This window comes from Piliocolobus tephrosceles, chromosome 3 (genome assembly GCF_002776525.5).
Source record: "Piliocolobus tephrosceles isolate RC106 chromosome 3, ASM277652v3, whole genome shotgun sequence".
In the NCBI taxonomy this organism is placed as follows: Eukaryota; Metazoa; Chordata; class Mammalia; order Primates; family Cercopithecidae; genus Piliocolobus; species Piliocolobus tephrosceles.
Genome location: NC_045436.1, coordinates 117,466,858 through 117,487,158, shown reverse-complemented (window position 1 = coordinate 117,487,158; position 20,301 = coordinate 117,466,858). Strand labels below are relative to the sequence as shown.

At 36.2% G+C, this 20,301-nt stretch overlaps 1 protein-coding gene across 1 annotated transcript in view; it reads left to right on the top strand.

The window, feature by feature from the left end:
- Positions 1-20,301, top strand: part of NPFFR2 (neuropeptide FF receptor 2) — a 100,433-nt gene that overhangs the window by 65,265 nt on the left and 14,867 nt on the right. Inside the window, 1 exon segment of the mRNA XM_026446915.1 lies at positions 16,285-16,619. Coding sequence (XP_026302700.1) covers positions 16,285-16,619 — 335 coding nt within the window.

The window sequence follows — 20,301 nt, the reverse complement described above, 5'->3', positions numbered from 1 at the left end:
GGCAAGAAAAAGATGATTTATTGTAGGGCAGTTATCTTTTTAAATCATTTTGGTAGAAGGTATAGGAAATATCTGTCTATGCATTTTCCATCTGCATGAGTTTGTATTGAGAGAAATCATTCTATTTTTTTTTTGTCAATGATAGTGTCTCATTGCTAAAATACCTGCTTGAAAACTGTTTTCAAAAACTAGATTTCACTTTAAAGAAAAAATAAAAATCTACACTATTTCCACTTACTTACATTTTAAATAAAATTATGTTAAGAAACAAACAAAATAAATATGTTTGCCAAAATCTATCTGTCTTTGTTCTTCACATCACTTTATTTTATTTTAACAAATTTACTGAGGTAATTCACATACCATACAATTCTCCTATTTATGCATAATAAGATATACCTATGCCTATCCAATCTAAGAATCCAAAGAAAAATCAAAATAAGCATATTGATATTGAGTATCAACTTGTAAAAATGATTAGAATAGACTAGAATAGGTGCTGGGGTGAGACAAATATTTATATGTTTTTCCCCTTAAGATATTAACTTTCAAATTAGAAGAATTGGACACAGGTACATTGATCAAATATTTAAATAAAGTATTAAAATATGTTACATGCAATAGAAGAGAGACTATAACATACTCAATGACTAATAACAAAATAAAGGTCATAAAATAAAAGTGATTTAGAAATTTCAAGGAAGAATATATATTTTATACTATATTAGTTAATAAAAATTACCTAGATGAGACAAAATTTAAGTTGTGAGTTCAGAGAATGCCAGAAGAGAAGAGTTTTCCTGGGTAAAGGGAAGGAAGGGGTCAAAACAGCAACAAAAGCAAAGGCGTAGAAAACCAGAAGACCCCCTCAAGGAACAAGGTGTGAAAAATAATCAGCTGGAGCAGAATGTTGCCCTTGAGGAGACTTACAACATATTCTCCAACTGGGACTTGTGGGTAAGGTTGTTAGCCAGAAGATATACCTAAGCCCATCCAATCTAAGAATCCAAAGAAAAATCAAAATAAACATATCAATATTGAATATCAACTCTGTAAAAAAGGTTAGAGTAGACTAAAAAGGTGCTCCAAAAAGCCACAGGACATGCAGCATAGCTTATCATATGGAAATATCATATTTCTGTAGGACTAATTAATTGAAGATGTGATTTTTGTTTTTGAAAACTCATATAAATTGGAATTTTATGTCACTTTTCAAGTGTTTCGGCTACTCTCTTTAAAAATTATGAGTATGGGTTTATTCTCCTTAATCACTTCAGTTTTTTAGTGGAAAAAGCTGACTATCAAGAATTGAAAAAGACAAGAATTACGAGATCAATTGGGTTCTGTTGGTGGAAAAACTTGAATGTCAGATTAAAGAGCTTGGACTTTGTGTTAGAAGTAAGGGGCCTTAGAAGAACGCTAAACTGTGGTAAAATATATAAAAAATATCTTTCAAGAAATTACTATGGCAACTTAATATACAGGATATATGATTGAAGAAATATTATAGGCTGAAACCAGCTTAGAATATGCAAACACAAATGATTTATTAAGGCAGTTGCATCATTTTAAGAGCCAATTCTATTATTTGATTTATAAAAATTGTTTAAGGTCTGTTACAGTTTGAATGTATCTCACAGAATTTATATGTTGGAAACTTAATCTCCAATGTGACAGCATTGGCAGGAGGAGCCAAATGGGAGGTGTTTAGGTCTTGAGGGCAGGATATAAAGGGCTCTCAAAAAAGGATTTGCTCTCTTGTGCCCTTTGACCTCCTGCCATGTGATGACGCAGGAAGAAGGCCCTTACCAGTTGCCAATGCCTTGATCTTGGACTTTCTAGCCTCCAGAACTCTGAGGGAATACATTTCTATTTATTTATAAATTACTTGGTTTCAGGCATTTTGTTACAGCAGCACAAACGAATTAAGCCAAGGCCCCTTGTCATTGACTAATTCTTGAAGATTAGAGGGTTCACTTCATTGGCGCCCACAATTGCTAATTTAAGGTCTAATAATTGTATATCATCAAAGAAAAATCTGTGAAGGCAATCACCTTTCCTTTATGGAAATAAAAAAGACACTAAATTACTTATTATGCCATATCATTTTATAGCTGAACTAATAGAAAATATTACCCATTAATGATTTGTGTTGTCTTTATCAGAAAAAAGCATGTCTTCCAAATACATTTTGTCAAAAATTATTTAAGAAATACATCTTATTTTATACAAGAAATTAAAGTGGGTCTAATCCCAAGCTATTATAAATAGCAAGTGTTGATCTCCTCCTCTGTCCTCCAAGAAACATAACCGGCAGATTTCTGAAACTGCCCTAAAAAAATCAGTGATTATTTCAAAAGGTGGTAACAGTGTTTGAAGATTAGCATTCTTGGTGGAATATTTAATGAGCAGTTTAGCTATAGTTCCCTAGCAGAATGAAGAGGTCCAGAAATTGTGAAAAACATATGGAGGCAAATGGCAAAGTTCACATCCCCTGCCCAGTTGGATCTCAGCTACATCCATGTGATCCCTCAGCCATATTTAGGTCTTTTGATTTCTGCAGATGAAAGAACATTCTTTCACAAGAAATAGAGAAGCTACCATTATAATAAAAGCTCTTAGGGTGCCCCATCAGATGTAAGCTCTCCTTGATGATGACATCAATTATCATCCTGTTATTTTTGGCATTTATTCATTTTCTCTCAGGTATGGGACTTTGCTTCATAATAAGTAGGAGGGCCTCAATTTCTTTAAGCTGCCAGAACAACCATATTCCAATTATCAATTTTTTCACAAATGCTTACAAGATAATGTATGGTGAAGTTCCTGGTTAAGAACACGAAATGTTTTTGTACATTTCTGAAGAATGGCAAACTATCTAGCTTAAATAACCCGTGCCTAATTTCCACTAATATTGTTCAAGAGTCAAAAACCTCATAAACCCCAAGGAATATATAGCTGGAGGCAGAAGACAGGTGGGCTCAGAATGCCTAGAGCCAGTTATGTCCCACGTTAGAAAGGACTCAGAACTAACTTCTTCCCCTGGTACTTTCCTTATGCTTCTCTTAATGAGGTCTTTCCAGAAGATATAGGCTTCATTAACTACTGGAAATCAATTCTTCCTTCAAAATGGTTGAAGGCATTAAACCAGAAGTGACTATTAATATCAAAGGAATATTTAAGTTACAGAATAATTAATATGAAATATACATTAATATACATTAATATGAAGTATACACTCATAGGGTATTGTTAGGTGTCACAGGAAATTGAGAAACCTGTTATCTTTGCACAGTCCAAATATTTAAGAATTAACTCTAGAAACATATATACATAAAGAATTGTAAACAACTGTATGACAAATTTTCTATCAAATTTATAAAATGCAGGAAGTAATGACAATCTAAGTGGTATAATGTATATTTAATATTTTCTAGGGATGAATGTATGCTTGATATATTTACAAACTTCAACTTGATTTTCAATATAATATATACACTTTGAGAAGTAAATTTAGGTGTTTATAAAGCAAGGAAAAAGCAGCCCATAAAAATGAAGTGTCACCTTTCATTTGAATAGGGATTTTTAAATGAATAATTTACAATATGTAGAGTTACAAAACATGAAAAATATTTCAAATGGTATAAAATATATGTGAATATTTATATGGTCCCAGAAAGAATATCTTAGAAGAAATACAAAGGAAATAACATATTTTACTACAAAAATATGAACATTTTAAAACCCAAAACACAGTACAAATTAATGGCATATTGCTAGCTGGAAATTTCTATGCACTCTGGAATAACTATGAAGCAAGACCAACATTCCAGGAGAAAATTATCAATATTCATTAAGAGCAGAAAAATGATCAGTTTTAGAGTCCATTAATTCTCAATCTAAGAGTATTCTAGAGAGTACTAATAAATGTAAGGAAAGATAAAACATCAAAATATTACCTTAATACAAAAAGGAGTGGAAATTTTATAATTGTCTAACACCAGGTTATAGGTTAAATTAATTGTGCTACATCTTAAACAGATCAAGAGTCACCACTGAAAAATCATTCTTGAAAAGAGCATATCGTGCTATGAACTTTGAAGAGACTATTTATTTATATGAATGAATACAATATAACCTTAAATGACATCAGGAAAAAAAAACCTAATTTTTCAGTACAATTCCAATTTCAAACCCTTAAATATAATGAGTGTCACATGCTAGACTATTCCTAGATACTCTTGCCTTTGGGGTTTATCTTCCTAATAATTATGTAACAGGATGTTATAACACTATGGAACTATTCTGGTTTTAGTTTCTGCTGAAGCCTCAAGACTATTATTGAGACCACCATGTAGAAATTGTAAACGGGAGTTATTAACCCTTATTAGGAACACTTACCCTCAGCCTGGGGGAAAAAAAATGATCCAGGATTAGAGAGAACAGTTTGTTGATGTGTGGTGAGTCCTACACACTTGTAAGATGGAGGGAATGTGCTTGCCCTTCAAATCGTGCTTTAGGATAGGGGATTAAAGGAGATGTGCAAAAAGTTTAGTATATGAGCCTAATATTCTGGAGAACACAGTGGACTTGGGTCTGCCTCACAGACACACCTGAGACATCTGAAGTGGAAGGACCTGGTTGGCTGGTTTCTGACAGCAGAGGGAAGGAGAGTTGGCGTCACTCACCAACTGACACTCCTGGAGTCTTTCTGGACAAAAGATGCATTAGTTTTAATGGTGAAGCTAGGGGTGAGTGACACATGTCAGATTTCTCACGGCCAAGGAAAAAGCCAGCAGCAGCCAGAGATAAACTTCCCTGCATGAAGAGAAAGTTTGGTAAGAGATTCATAGCAATAAGTTGGTGTCTCCGAAGAGCCCATAATAACACTCAGAAAAGTAAGGGTCAGCTTAAAACTCTGTCCAGTCCAAGGAACACCTCATGACAACCCTAAAAAGAGAAGTAGGACTTTCCCTGCCTCTTTCTGCCACTCTAAACTTGCTCACCCACAATCCTGGTGAGGATGGGAGCTGAGAATGACGAGCTGGAGATGAAGATATTGCAGAGTGAGTTGGGAAAGAGAAAAGAAGTCAACGAAGCATCCTTATTGGAAATTTTACATTTTGTTTATTATTAGGGTGAACAAATTAATTACGATACCATTTTTATTATTAGAAATCAATTAGAAAAGTAGTAAGATTTATTCCATCCAAATTTCATCCAAAGGAAAAAGAGAAATTTAGCTTCAAATGTTAGAATTAAAAGGTTAGCAGCATACAAATACAGTTGCTTTCACATCGAAAATCACAAGTCACGCTTGATCAATGCAGCTGTTATATGCAAATAAAGTTGTCCCTATTTCTTGTATTTTAGAGAATTCAATATCCACCTATCTCCCCCATGACAGTGTGCCCGGGATTTTCCTGAATATAGATGATTTTTTCCTGTTCCTGCCTCATCACTTATAGCTGCTTATTTATCTCTGCCCTACACTAATTCAAACATTACAAGTCCTCTACCTTGATATTTGAAAAATATCTCTCCAAAAGGAGTTATATTTAATAGACTCCTGCTCACAACTTGGGGTTATAGACAGGGTTGGGGAGTACTTTTTTGTATAGTATAAAAGTTAGTATAAAATTAAATATAAGGCACACTAGATTTTAGAAATTCCTTGGCCATATTCACCTCATTGAACTTCATTCTGGTTAGTTTTCAATCCTCAAGTTGCCCATTTCCCGGCTATGTTGCTGACCTTCACAATCCTAAGAGATCATCCTATAAGTTTGCCAACTTTTCCAGTATTAATTGTGGGGCTTGGGTCAGGTTACTTAGCATCTTTCTGTCTTTCTTTCCTTTTCCCTTAAATTGGGTTACTATTAGTAGCTACCGCACAGGATTTCTGGGAAAATTAAATGGGCTGACACGTACGAAGCAGTTAGCTTAGTGCCTGGTACACAGTTTATGTTTCATAAGGTACTCGACTTGCATTTTGTTTATTCTACTCATCATAAGTATGCCCTAGACGGTAAGGTAGAATGGGAGTGGTTTCCTTCTTACATGAAAAGAACTCTTCACAATGTTTTCCTACGTGAAACAGTTCTCACTCCCAATACAATAAGTTACTTTCTTGAAAATAATATTATATTCCTCTCCAGGACTTGTATGCTAAAAAATAAAGTCAAAATAATTGTATGAAATAAACTAAAATATTGTATATGTGTATTTCTGGATATAAAGTTGTGAAAGTTTATTTTTATGCATATTTTATTTTATACATTAAATCTGAATTTATTTTCTAAAATCAGAGATCTTACTTATTATCACCATGCCTTACTAACAATTTCCTGAATATAGACAATCAATAAACTTAATCGAAGAAGGTCTGGGACATTGAAAGTGGTGCCGTAGGACCCTTCTTTCTGCATTAGATGCTCACTTCTGGCCCAGAGCAAGTAATGAGGTCTCCAAGGAGGGTTTTACAGTGTTATATACCACAGCACAGTGAGTGTTCAGTCTATAAAATATCTCCATTTTATACAGCAGTTTGTATGACAGTTTCCAGGGAGTCATGCCTCATAAATTCATATATTCTGTATTTATTTATAAGCAATACTTATTCAGGGATATCCTATTAAGTAATTAAATAAAGAAGGCTTATTCTAGTAAATATCATTAATCTACCTTGTGGTTCAATTATTATGTTCACAAGAACATTCATTTCAATCATTAGTCTTCTTTTTATTTCCCCTGGGTGCAATCTCCTGGTATTGGGGGAGAAATAGATTTCTGGCCAGTTGCTTTAACAGCTTCAACCAATTCACTGTCTGAACTCAGTTAATATCTTCTTGCCACACATTTCTCTAGTTATTATTATTTGTCTTACTATATTTTAACAAAGAAAGCATCTAATACCTTAAAAAACAAACCCAAAAGAATTGTAGGAAATAGACTAAAATATTACATACGTGTATTTCTGGATATAAGGTTATGAAAGTTTATTTTATGCATATTATATTTTATAGATCTTGTTCAAATCAACAAGATTTGAACTACCTAATAGGGACTAGGAATAAAATATATTCATAGTGAAAATATTTATTAAATGTCTTTTGATACATTTACTCCACTTAATTAGTGTTTATCTTCAATTTCACATTTTATATGATTTGCTGGAGACACTTAATTGAACAATACAATATTTATAACGTCAAATTCACTTTCTTCTCTGGACAATCCATTTTAACATGTTTTTAATCAATGGGAGGACTCAATCCAACCTCTCAAAGCATTTCCTTGTCCTTGGAAGCATCATTTGCATAAGTCTAGTTTTCACTTACTTCTATCAATAAATTACAAACCCTCTAATACACCATGTAGCTATGATAGAGAGATTAACGTAGGGTTTGACACACCGTACATTAGTAAAACTTACAGTGTCAATCAAGGCAATGTGTCTCTTCTATTCTTTAGATTACAGATTACTAAGAAGCCAGTATTCCTTTTTCAGACAAAAGAAGTCCAAGAATTTTCTTTTAATATTGGCCATTAGTTAGTACCCAGATCTGAGAGAGATGTCCAACAGTGTAATTCTTAAACTTATTTATTTTGCATAACTGAAACTTGATTCTAATTGAAGAACTCCCACTTTCCCCTCCTTTTAACTTTTGGTAACTACTATTCTATTTTCTGCTTCTAAGAGTTTTTCATACCTCATATGAGTGGAATCATGTAGTATTTGTCATTCTGTTACTGGTTTATTTCACTTGGTGGTAATGTCTTGCATATTCATCCATGTTGTGAGAAATAGTAGGATTTCCACCGACATTTTTAAATGATTTTGTCTGTTGACTGACTTTGGGGTGCAGTTTCTTATCTCATTAGCCCTTCAGTGCATGGCCTGAGAACCCAGTGCCTGCTCACTTCAAGAAGCAGATAATAATCCTGGAAATCTAACTAAGGAATCTGCCTCATTCCAAATCTCTTCTGAGTCAACAACTAGTTATTTCTGGTAGTTATGTACATGGCACACTTGAATTCTTCTTTAAATTCCCACAGAAATGTTTTTGTTGTTGTTTGGTTTTGTTTTGTTTTTAATGTGTTTCCATTCCCTTGACAACAGCAACAAGGCCATTGGCTGTAAGTGGAGAATCTTTGAACTGCTTTCATCTCTGTCCAATGTTCAGGTGTGCCCTTGTCTTCTTCCATTAAGCTTTCCCCATCTGCAGGGTGTACTGTTGTTGTTTTCCAAACAAGTGACATAATCCAGAAACTCTCATCAGTGAACCAAACAACTTACTTTGCTTCAATGGAAAGCAATTCATGAGACACAGAACATGCAGCAATGAAGCTGGAAAAGTCTGCTGAGGGCTTTATTTGATTGGCTCTATAGTCAGTGAAGCTACCGGCTTGATATGGTTTGACTGTGTCCTCAGGCAAATCTCATCTCGAGTTGTAGTTTCTATAGTCCCCATGAGTTGTGGGAGGTGCCCAGTGGGAGATAATTGAATCACAGGGGCCGTTATCCCCATGCAGTTGCTCTCATGATAGGGCATTCTCATGAGATCTGATGGTTTTATAAGGGGCCTTTCCTTTTTTGCTCAGCACTTCTCCTTGCTGCTGCCATGAGAAGAAAGATGGGTTTGCTTCCCTTTTTGCCATGATTGTAAGTTTCCTGAGGTCTTCTCAGACATGCTGAACTGTCAGTCAATTAAACCTCTTTCCCTTATAAATTGCCAAGTCTCAAATATGTCTTTATTAGCAGTGTGAGAACAAACTAATACACTGCTCCTGTATGCAGTGATTCCGTTCTGTGACCTTGCCCACTTCCCAAAGTATGGATTTTAACATCCCATTTCTAATTTCTGAGTGAACTTTGGCTGTGCTGTTTGAGCCCTATATGAATGTTTCTGACATCATCCAAGACAAATAAGGAGAACAGGAGACAGAAACTCTCCAAAGTAGCACATCTTTCATTATCTGTGCCAGAAACATTAAATTGATTGTGTCTTTCTGATCATCAAATAGACAACTTTGGGTTGGTCATACATACCACGCCTGGAGCATGAGGAGACATATGACACTTGTGAGTGAGTGGATAGGGAAATTACTTCTCTCAGGAGAGGGTTGCTATGCTTCTACTTTTACCAGTTATATAGATTAATTATTATACAACATGAAAATACCTGCTTATAGAAGTTTTCAGCCACTGGGGATTGGCCTTCAACTTACATTACTCTATAATCAGTGAGATTTCCTAGACAGTTGAAGAAACCCTGCAAATAATGATTTACCTAGCTTCTGCTGGTAATTTTATGTACAACGTTTGAAAATTTGCACAGAATATCCTTGGGATTTAGTAGTCACCTGATCTTATCCTACAGTTATTTGTGTATTTTTTAAGTAATCAGTGGCCTTGTTTATGCTGCTTTGTGAAGAAATGGGACATCATTCCAAGTAGTCATGGAAATACAAGTAGGTCTTCCATGACGGGAAAGAAAAGTCTCACAGCAAAGAACAGTAGGATTTGGAATTTTTTTTCTTAGGATTTGGTAATTATAAGCAATACATAGATTTTATTGTTCTTTGCTTGAAGGGAACTTAAAGGTCTTACTTTATGAACACCACTAGCACTAGCCAGGGAATAGAAATTGTTCTATCTTCCCCTCTTCCAGCCACCCTTTATCGATCCACTTAGCCATTTCCCTCATATCTAAGTGTACTTCCTCCACATTCCATTGCATCAAAGATTTGCTGTGTCCTATCATAAATAGGTAAGGCTCAACTTGTAATTAGATCTTCAATATATTTTTTGCATACTTTTTATCGCTAAAACTGATCCAACCCATTAAGATTAATGAGATTAAAGCATAGTTCTTCTTGCACTGCCAATCTGTGCTCACACAAAGTCTCAGACTGGCAAAGAAACATGGTTCAAAAGCTTTACCAGTTCTGAAATATACTAATAATTTCAAGAATACCAGCAACCAAGAGGCTCAGACAACCCTGGGGTGTTATCCACGAGTCAACCAGTTCCCTGGCACTTCCCATGTTTGCGATGTAGTCTCCGGTTCAAATAGAAGATGAGGTCTCCTGGTGGAGTTTTTCTTGGTTGCCTCACACAGCAGGAGGAATATTTAGTCTATAAAATATTGCCATCTTATACCTCAGTTTAAGGGACATTTTCTAGGGATGCCAGGATTATAAATCCTTAGGTTCTTAATTTATTAATGTTTTCTACAGGCAATCCTTTACCAAGGACATTCTGTTAAGAACTTTTCATAAAGACTTTTCTAGAAATATGAATAGACCATTTGCCCAGAGGTTCAGTTATCATGTTGACAAGGAGATAATATTGGGTCACTTGCCCTCTTCTTTTCTCCCAGGGTCAGAAATGAATAGCCAGTCAGCAGCTTTAACTCCCTCCTGTTGAAAAAAGTGTGCATAAATATAAAATTCATTGAATTTTTAAAAACTGAATATATTCTTGTAACCAGCACCCAAATCAAGAAATATCCCTATTCCAGCTGCCCAGAAGTCTCCCTCATGCTTGTTTCCTGTAACTATGTCACTCCTACGATTCAGGGGCAAGTAATCACCATTATATAATTTTATAATTTAAAATGTGTTATTTTAAATTGTTGATTGGTACCCTATAAGAATTCACATGTACATAATCACATATACTTATATGTAGATAGTAATCTCTTAAATTATAGAATGGGGTCTAACTTCTGTCTGTTATGTGAAAATATGAAGCTTTCTAAGCATGTGGCTTTCAAAAGTTTTCTTAGGATTTGGCAAGTGTAAATAATGCATAGATCCTGTTGTTCTTTGTTTATAAAAACATGAATATATTTGTTCTGTAAAAAGATTCAAGCAATAAAGAGTAGTAAAATGTAAAAGGTTTTTCATCACCTTACAACACAATCTAGTCCTGACCCCAGAATTCACCACTACTAATAGATATTTTTCTATTAGAGTTTTGCTTTTGACATGAACATGTTATAGAGCACTATGTCTCAGAATAATTAGACTCTTCCTATTGATTATAATGGCTTTGTTTTATTATAGCACAGAGGTTACCGTAAAGCCTCTGAAGTCAGACTATCTGACTTTAAATTTTGACCTTGCTACTTCCCTGCTGATGAACTTGGGCCAGTTACTTGCTTTTTCCCCAGTTTCTTCACCTAAAAATGGGAATAGTGATAATCATAGTATTTTCTCCAAGGATTAAGTGAATTAATAGGGATAAACTTTATAACAGAAACTGGCAGACGTCAAGTATTAGATATATTTTGCCATTATTAAGATGTTATCACATTGCATATTTGATTATTAATATTGCTATAATCCACTTAAATTTTTGTCTGTTTATGACCAAATATGTTGTTTCTAAACTTTTCCTATAACAAAGTTACAATGAATATAATGCTTTCATGGCTTTTTACTCATGGATGTATTTATTTCAATAAATTATATTTGTAGAAATGAAAAGGTCAAGTGGAACATAATGCACATTTTAATTTGACTAGCATTCCCAAATTCACTTTCTTTTTCTTTTTTTTTTTTTTTATTATACTTTAAGTTCTAGGATACATGTGCACAACGTGCAGATTTGTTACATATGTATTCTTGTGCCACGTTGGTGTGCTGCACCCATCAACGCGTCAGCACCCATCAACTCGTCATTTACATCAGGTATAACTCCCAATGCCATCCCCCCCAACTCCTCTCTCCCCATAATAGGCCCTGGTGTGTGATGTTCCCCTTCCAGAGTCCAAGTGATCTCATAGTTCAATTCCCACCTATGAGTGAGAACATGCGGTGTTTGGTTTTCTGTTCTTGCGATAGTTTGCTGAGAATGATGGTTTCCAGCTGCATCCATGTCCCTACAAAGGACGCAAACTCATCCTTTTTTATGGCTGCATAGTATTCCATGGTGTATATGTGCCACATTTTCTTAATCCAGTCTGTCACTGATGGACATTTGGGCTGATTCCAAGTCTTTGCTATTGTGAATAGTGCTGCAATAAACATATGTGTGCATGTGTCTTTATAGCAGCATGATTTATAGTCCTTTGGGTATATACCCAGTAATGTGATGGCTGCGTCATATGGTATTTCTAGTTCTAGATCCTTGAGGAATCACCATACTGTTTTCCACAATGGTTGAACTAGTTTACAATCCCACCAACAGTGTAAAAGTGTTCCTATTTCTCCACATCCTCTCCAGTACCTGTTGTTTCCTGACTTTTTAATGATTGACATTCTAACTGGTGTGAGATGATATCTCATTGTGGTTTTGATTTGCATTTCTCTGATGGAAAAAACTACTTTAAATTTCATATGGAACCAAAAAAGAGCCTGCATAGCCAAGTCAATTCTAAACAAAAAGAACAAAGCTGGAGGCATCATGCTACCTGACTTCAAACTATACTTCAAGGCTACTGTAACTGCATAGTTACAGTACAGTTTGGTGCCAGTAAACAACATGGTACTGGTACCAAAACAGATATATAGACCAGTGGAACTGAATAGAGGCCCCAGAAATAATGCCACATATCTACAACCATCTGATCTTTGATAAACCTGACAAAAACAAGCAATGGGGAAACGATTCCCTACTTAATAAATGGTGCTGGGCAAACTGGCTAGCCGTATATAGAAAGCTGAAACTGGACCCCTTCCTTACACCTTACACAAAAATTAACTCAAGATGGATTAAACACTTAAATGTAAGACCTAAAACCATAAAAACCCTAGAAGAAAACCTAGGCAATACCATTCAGGACATAGGCATAGGCAAAGACTTCGTGACTAAAACACCAAAAACAATGGCAATAAAAGCCAAAATTGACAAATGGTATCCAATTAAACTAAAGAGCTTCTGTGCAGCAAAAGAAACTATCATCAGAGTGAACAGGCAACCTACAGAATGGGAGAAAAAATTTTGCAATCTATCTATCTATCCATCTGACAAAAGGCTAATATCTAGAATCTACAAGGAACTTAAACAAATTTACCAGAAAAAAACAACCCCATTAAAAAGTGGGTGATAGATATGAACAGACAATTCTCAAAAGAGGACATTTATGAGGCCAACAAACATATGGAAAAAAAGCTCATCATCACTAGTCATTAGAGAAATGCAAATCAAAACCACAATCAGACACCATCTCACGCCAGTTAGAATAGCAATCATTTAAATGTCAGGAAACAACAGATGCTGGAGAGCATGGGGAGAAATAGGAATGCTTTTACACTGTTGGTGGGAGTGCAAATTAGTTCAACCATTGTGGAAAAGAAAACCTCCAACCTCTAAACTATGTATATAGAAAGTTCAAGGAAAAGATCTCAGGTAATACTACAAAAATTGGGGAAGGATAGGTGTTCTGTTGGTTTCCTATTAGTACGGTACCAAGTTGTCACACTTAGTGTCTAAAACAGCACACATTTGTTGTCTTGTAGTTCTGAAGGCCAGAAGTCTGGAATGGTTTCCACTAGGCTAAAATCAAGATGTTGGCAAGGCTGCATTTTTTTCTTAAGGCTCTACAGAAGAATCTGTCTTCTTGCTTTTCTTTTCCAGCTTCTAGAGGTTATTTGCATTCCTTGACTCATGGTCCTTTTCAATCTTTAAAGCCAACAATGGCTCATCGAGTTGTTCTCACCTAGAATAGCTCTAATACTGATGCTCTGTGTCTCTTCCACTTTTAAGGACTCTCACGATTATATTAAGCCCACCTATATAACCAGGATATCCTATTTTAATATAAGTTAATTAGCAACTTTAATTCCCCTCTGCCGTGTAACCTAACCTATTCAGAAGTTCTGGAGATTTGGACAGAGATACTTGGGAAGCCATTATGCTACTGACCATAGGTGGTAGGAAGTTTAAATTTTATAGCTAAGGACAATAAGCATTCATTCACTTCTGAGGTAGATCGACATTGAAATATTTTACATCTATAGAATTTTTCTAATTTAGAAATTGTCTGATATTTCCTCAGGGTAAGATTATGCATTTTTGACAAAAATATTGCTAAACGGATGTTGAATTCTCATGCATTACGTCAAGGAGCATATGATATATTTGCATCTCATCATCCAAAATGTTATCTTGGATCATTTAACTAAGGTAGTATTTGCTCAGTTTTTTCACTGAAAAGTTACAATTTTAATTTTGAAATTAATAAAGTATTTTGTGAGTAGATAATTTCAGACTATGTAACTATCCTGTCTCAAACTTTTGTCCACTGCTTTAAGCAGTCATTTATAATTCTTTGCTGGAACACATTAACAGTGTGGGGAGGTCAATTGTATAAGTCCACTGTCAAATTCATTTTCATTTATGGGCAGATATAACCTTCTGTTCAATTAATTAACTAAGTGTGCAGAAAAGAGATAACAAGCAGGCCTGAGGCTGCTACCCTTAGAAAAGCCTGCTTGCTAAGTTGGCCCTTGGTTGGAGTCTGGGAAGTTAAATAATAAACACTTCCTATACTGATACATAGGTTTACTTAAATGATGAGTGGCTCACTGTGCCTAGACTGTTTGTACAAAGAAAATGGTTTATGCTGAATATCTACTTTCTGTCTGGGAGTCTGGAATTTTGATATATGCTAGGAAGAAGATCCCCACTTGATCATTCTCCAAGAAAAACTCTGGGTGTTGAGTCTCTAATGAGCTTCTCTGGTTGACAACACTTTACACGTGTTTTCTGTTACTGGAGGAATTAGGCATGTTCTGTGTGACTCCACTGAGATTAGGTGCATGGGGCTTATACCTAATTTCCTGCAGCCTTCACCCCATGTACCTATTCCATTCCTGATTTTACTTTGCATCCTTCACTTTGATAAATGTTAGCTGTGAATGCATTATATGCTGTGTCCTGTGAGTCTTTCTAGTAAATCACCATACCTAGGAGTGGTTGTGGGGACCTCTGACATACAGGATTGATTAAGCTGTCTACTATTAGGCCATACAGGCTTGGAGCGGTTGCTCACGCCTGTAATCCCAGCACTTTGGGAGACCAAGGCGGGCGGATCACGAGGTCAGGAGATTGAGACTATCCTGGCTAACTCGGTGAAACCCCGTCTCTCCTAAAAATACAAAAAAATTAGCCGGGCGCGGTGGCGGGTGCCTATGTCCCAGCTACTCGGGAGGCTGAGGCGGGAGATGGCGTGAACCCGGGAGGCAGAGCTTTCAGTGAACTGAGATCGCACCACCGCACTCCAGTCTGGGAGACAGAGCAAGACTCCACCTCAAAAAAAAAAAAGGAAAAAAAAGAAAAAGAAAAAAAAAGACATACAGATTCTACATAATTTCTTGATACATTGTGTGTGAATAGAATTATGCTAAATGAAACCAAGACAAGTAACCTAGCCCTATATTAAGAGACTCATAATATGGTGGCTGTGTCTGCATAGAAAATTATATAAAAATAACATTTAGGTCAGGCGAGGTGGCTTATGCCTGTAATCCTAGCATTTTGGGAGGCTGAGGTGGGTGGATCACTTGAACTCAGGAGTTCAAGACCAGACTGGGCAACATGGCAAAACTCTATCTCCATTAGAAACACAAAAATTAACTGGTCATGATGGCACACACTTGTGGTCTCAGCTACTTGGGGGGCTGAGGCAGGAGGATCACTTGAACCTGGGAGATCAAGGCTACAGTGACCTGAGATGGTGCCACTCCAGTCCAGGTGACAGAGTGAAACCCCTGCAAAAAAAAAAAAAAAAAAAAAAAAATTGGGTGAATTACATAAATATAAATATATAAATATATATATATATATAAAATATTATTAAGTTAAATAAGTCAGCAAAAACAAGAAGCTTATTTCTTTAGAAGTTTCAAAGATGTAGACATCGTATCTTGTTCGGATTATCAGGAAAGCTAGAGGCATGTGAGTTAGCTTTAAATTAGTAAGTGGGTCTTGACAGAATATGATACCTGGAGATAGAGGGAAGGAGAGTTTTGGAAGGCAAGGGAAATGGATAGAGTGCATGCCGAAAGAAGCAAAATATAGAGTGTATTAGAAATAAAACAGAATAATATTTTATTTGGCACAAATTGGAATTTTCAGATGCTCTTGGTTAAAATCCTAATAATTTGAGTGCCTTATTTATAATTCAGTTTTATGTAAAACTTATTGATTATTATAGAAAGACCATAAAACTTCCATGGCATTTTACAAGTGTTCCTCTTAAACTCAGGCACAAAATTTTTGCTTTACTGGTTCCTAATTATATTTTTCTTTTCTGTCTCTTCTTTGTTAAGGTTCATCATGAATGAGAAATGGGACACAAACTCTTCAGAAAACTGGCATCCCATCTGGAGTGTCAATGACACAAAGGATCATCTGCACTCAGATATTAATATTACCTATGTGAACTACTATCTTCACCAGCCTCGAGTGGCAGCAATCTTCATTATTTCCTACTTTCTGATCTTCTTTTTGTGCATGGTGGGAAATACTGTGGTTTGCTTTATTGTAGTGAGGAACAAACATATGCACACAGTCACTAATCTCTTCATCTTAAACCTGGCCATAAGTGATTTGCTGGTTGGCATATTCTGCATGCCTATAACACTGCTGGACAATATTATAGCAGGTATGTTGACTTTTGTGCAGTTCGAAGATAATACGAAATATTTGTCCCTTATTTCGGCAGCCATTGGCAGGGCTGCTCATTCTTTTGTTTATTCACAGATATTTATGGAAATCCAGGAACTGATTGAGGCACCTGCCCTCATTGGATCTACATTCTGAAAGAGTAGATGGACAATAAACAAATAGTTATATAATTAGAGAATGAGAAAGATTCTGGAGGAAAGTAAAAGTGATATAATAGAAACAGAAAGTAGAGGCTGCTATTTTTATGGAGTATTCACTGGAGGTCATGAGAAAACAAGATTTAGTATGTCTTACCTGAAGCCTTTGAATTTTCTTAATAAAATTCAGGGCACATATAAGATGATAGAACTATCACTATGAACTATAAGGGCCAAAGAACTGATACATCTGATTTGAGTTAATGCAATGTCTTCAATCTAACATAAGTAGAAATGTAAGCCCTCATGTGGTTAGCTAGAGAGATTTCCAACTGTTTTTGAGAGAAGCTGCAGCAATCTTAATGATTTTCAAAAACTGGTAGTTTATGTGTGCAACATAAGTAAGTTTGCATTATAAAGCTTAGGGTAGCACCCTATAGTACTTCTGGGCCCACAGAAGTACTTTACCTTACTGCGTAGATCTGAGTTTTTGCAATGTTTATCATTTTAAAAATTTCTATTGAGGATGTGATGAAAGGACCGTTCCCTTGACCCTTTCACGAGACTGGTAAAGGGGCGGTTCCTTTACTCCTAGTTTAGCACTGCCTTACATGCTCCTAAAGTGCAGGAAAAATGTATCTCCAGCTTCCAATACACTTTTTGTACACAATACCAGCTTAATAAGTATCTGTTGTGTTAATTAAAGAGCAGTGCTCATAATGTTCACATTCCAAATCTATGTAATAAAAAAGAACATCAAAAGAATATCAAACATATTTAGAACAGCATAAGCCATAACAAAGCTCATACATTTTTATAGCATTTAGCATCAATTTACTGAAAGATAGGAAAAGAGATTTCTCTTGAGAGTTTTTTCCTGTTTCCTTCCTTTCTCTGGAGTGGGAATCAGGGAGAGGTCAGAGCATCAGTTCTGTCAGTCACATATTGCATAGATCTGAGTTTTTGTGATGTTTATCATTAAAAAAAATTTTATCGAGGATGTGACTAAAGGACTATTCCCTTGACCACTTCGCGGCACTCGTGAAGGGGCGGCTCCCTTACTCCACCTGCAACTCTCAAGCCCCTTGTGGGATGGGGAGCATGCAGGTGAACGGGTGCAGGAGCTAGGGCAAGTGCTTTGGGGTGCCAGCAGGAACTAATCCTGTACCAGCCCCACGACTGTGTCTAGCAGTTACCTGCGACCCCTGGAACTCCAGAGAGCAGACAGCTAAGTGTTAACCAGCTCAGTGGAGGGTCAGGGTGACAGCATTTTGCACCTGCCCTCTGGGTACCTGAGTTCCTGTCTGGCATCCAGGAAGAACCAGGTCGCATGAACGAATTGAAGGGTGGCGAATGTGGAGAATTTCATTGAGCGGTGGAAGGGGCTCTCAGCAGGATAGAGAGCTGGAACAGAGATGGAATGGAAAGATGATCGATGGTCTCCGGCTGAACTCCTCTCCAACCATAGTCCCCAATGTCCAGCTGCTTTTCTTTTCAATGTTCAGACGCTTCTTGTCTTCTCTCCTCTGCCACACCACTCTGCTGCTGTGTCAGTGGAACCTGGGATTTTTATGGGTATAGGATGGGGGGCGTGGCAGGGCAGGATGGTTTTGAAAAAGGCAACATTCAGGTGGGAAAACAGGATTGCATGCTCTCACTTAGAGCCACAAGGTCCAAGCTTGAGGGTGGAGCCGTTGCCAGGGACTCCGCACTTTTCTAACTAGTATTTCCTTGCCTCATGTCCATATCAGTTACATTATCAAGATACTATGCCAGACAAAAAGAGGGTGTACAAATTGATAAAAATTATTGTTATCACTCTCAGGCAAGTATTTTTTAAATTAAACTTCTATTTTTAATTCAGGGGTACATGTACAAGTTTATTACATAGGTAAACATGTGTCATGGGGGTTTGTCGTACAGATTGTTTTGTCACCCAGGTATTAAGCCTAGTTAGTACCCATTGGGTTTCTTTTCCTGAGTCTCTTCGTCCTTACTCCCTCTACCCTCCAATAGGCCCCAGGACATGTTGTTCCCTTCTATCTCATCATTAGCTCCCACTTATAAATAAGACCATGTAGTATTTGGTTTTCTGTTCCCGCATTAGTTTGCTGCAGATAATGGCCTCCAGCTCCATCCATGTTCCTTCAATGAACTCATTCTTTCTTATGGCTACATAGTACTCCATGGTGTATATGTACCACAGTTTCTTTATTCATCTACCATTGATGGGTATTTAGATTGATTCCATGTCTTTGCTATTGTGAATAATGCTGCAATGAACATACACATATATGTGTCTTTATAATAGGACAATTTATATTCCTCTGGGTATATACCTAGTACTCGTACTGCTGGGTTGAATGGTAGTTCTGTCTTTAGGTCTTTGAGGCATTGCCACATTGTCCTCCAGAATGGTTGAACTCATTTACATTCCCACCAACAGTGTAAAAGTGTTTATTTTTCTCCATGATTTCACCAACATGTGTTATTTTTTGACTTTTTAATAGTAGCCACTCTGACTGGTGTGGAGTGATATCCCATTGTGTTTGTTATTTGTATTTCTCTAATAATCAGTGGTGTTGAGCTTTCTTTCATATGTTTGTTGGCCACATGTATGTCTTCTTTTGAAAAATATCTGTTCATGTCCTTTGCCCACTTTTTAATGGGGTTGTTTATTTTTTGTAAATTTGTTTAAGTTCCTTTTAGATGCTGGATATTGGACCTTAGTCAAATGCAAAGTTTGCAAAAATTTTCTCTCACTATATAGGTTATCTGTTTACTCTGTTGATATTTTCTTTTGTCATGTGGAAGCTCTTTAGTTTAATTATTAATAGATTCTATTTGTAAATTTTTGCATTTGTTGTGATTGCTGTTGGTGCCTTCCTAGTGAAATTTTTGCCTGTTCCTATGTCCAGAATGGTATTGCCTAGTTGTCTTCCAGAGTTTTCATAGTTTTGGGTTTTACCTTTAAGTCCTTAATCCATCTTGAGTTAATTTTTGTACATGGTATAAGGAAGGGGTCTGGTTTCAATCTTCTGCGCATGAGTAGCTGGTTATCGCAGCACCATTTATTAAATAGGGAATCCTTTCCCCATTACTTGCCCGTTGTTTTTGTCAGCTTTGTTGAAGGTTAGATATTTGTAGGTGCGGGGCCTTGTTTCTGGATTCTCTGTTCTGTTGCATTAGTCTACCTGTCTGTTTTCATACTAGGCCATGCTGTTTCGGTTACCATAGCCTTGTGGTGTAGTTTGAAGTTGGGTAGCATACTGCCTCCAGCTTTGTTCTTTTTATTTAGGATCACTTTAGCTGTTCAGGCTCTTTTTTTATTCCATATGAATTTTAAAATAATTTTTCTAGTTTTGTAAAGAATGTCATTGGTAATGTAATAGGGATAGCATGGAACCTATAAATTGTTTTAGGCAGTGTGGTCATTTTCATGATATTGATTCTTCCTATCCATGGGCATTGAGTGTTGTTTTGTTTTGTTTTGTTTTGTTTTGTTTTGTTTTGTTTTGTTTT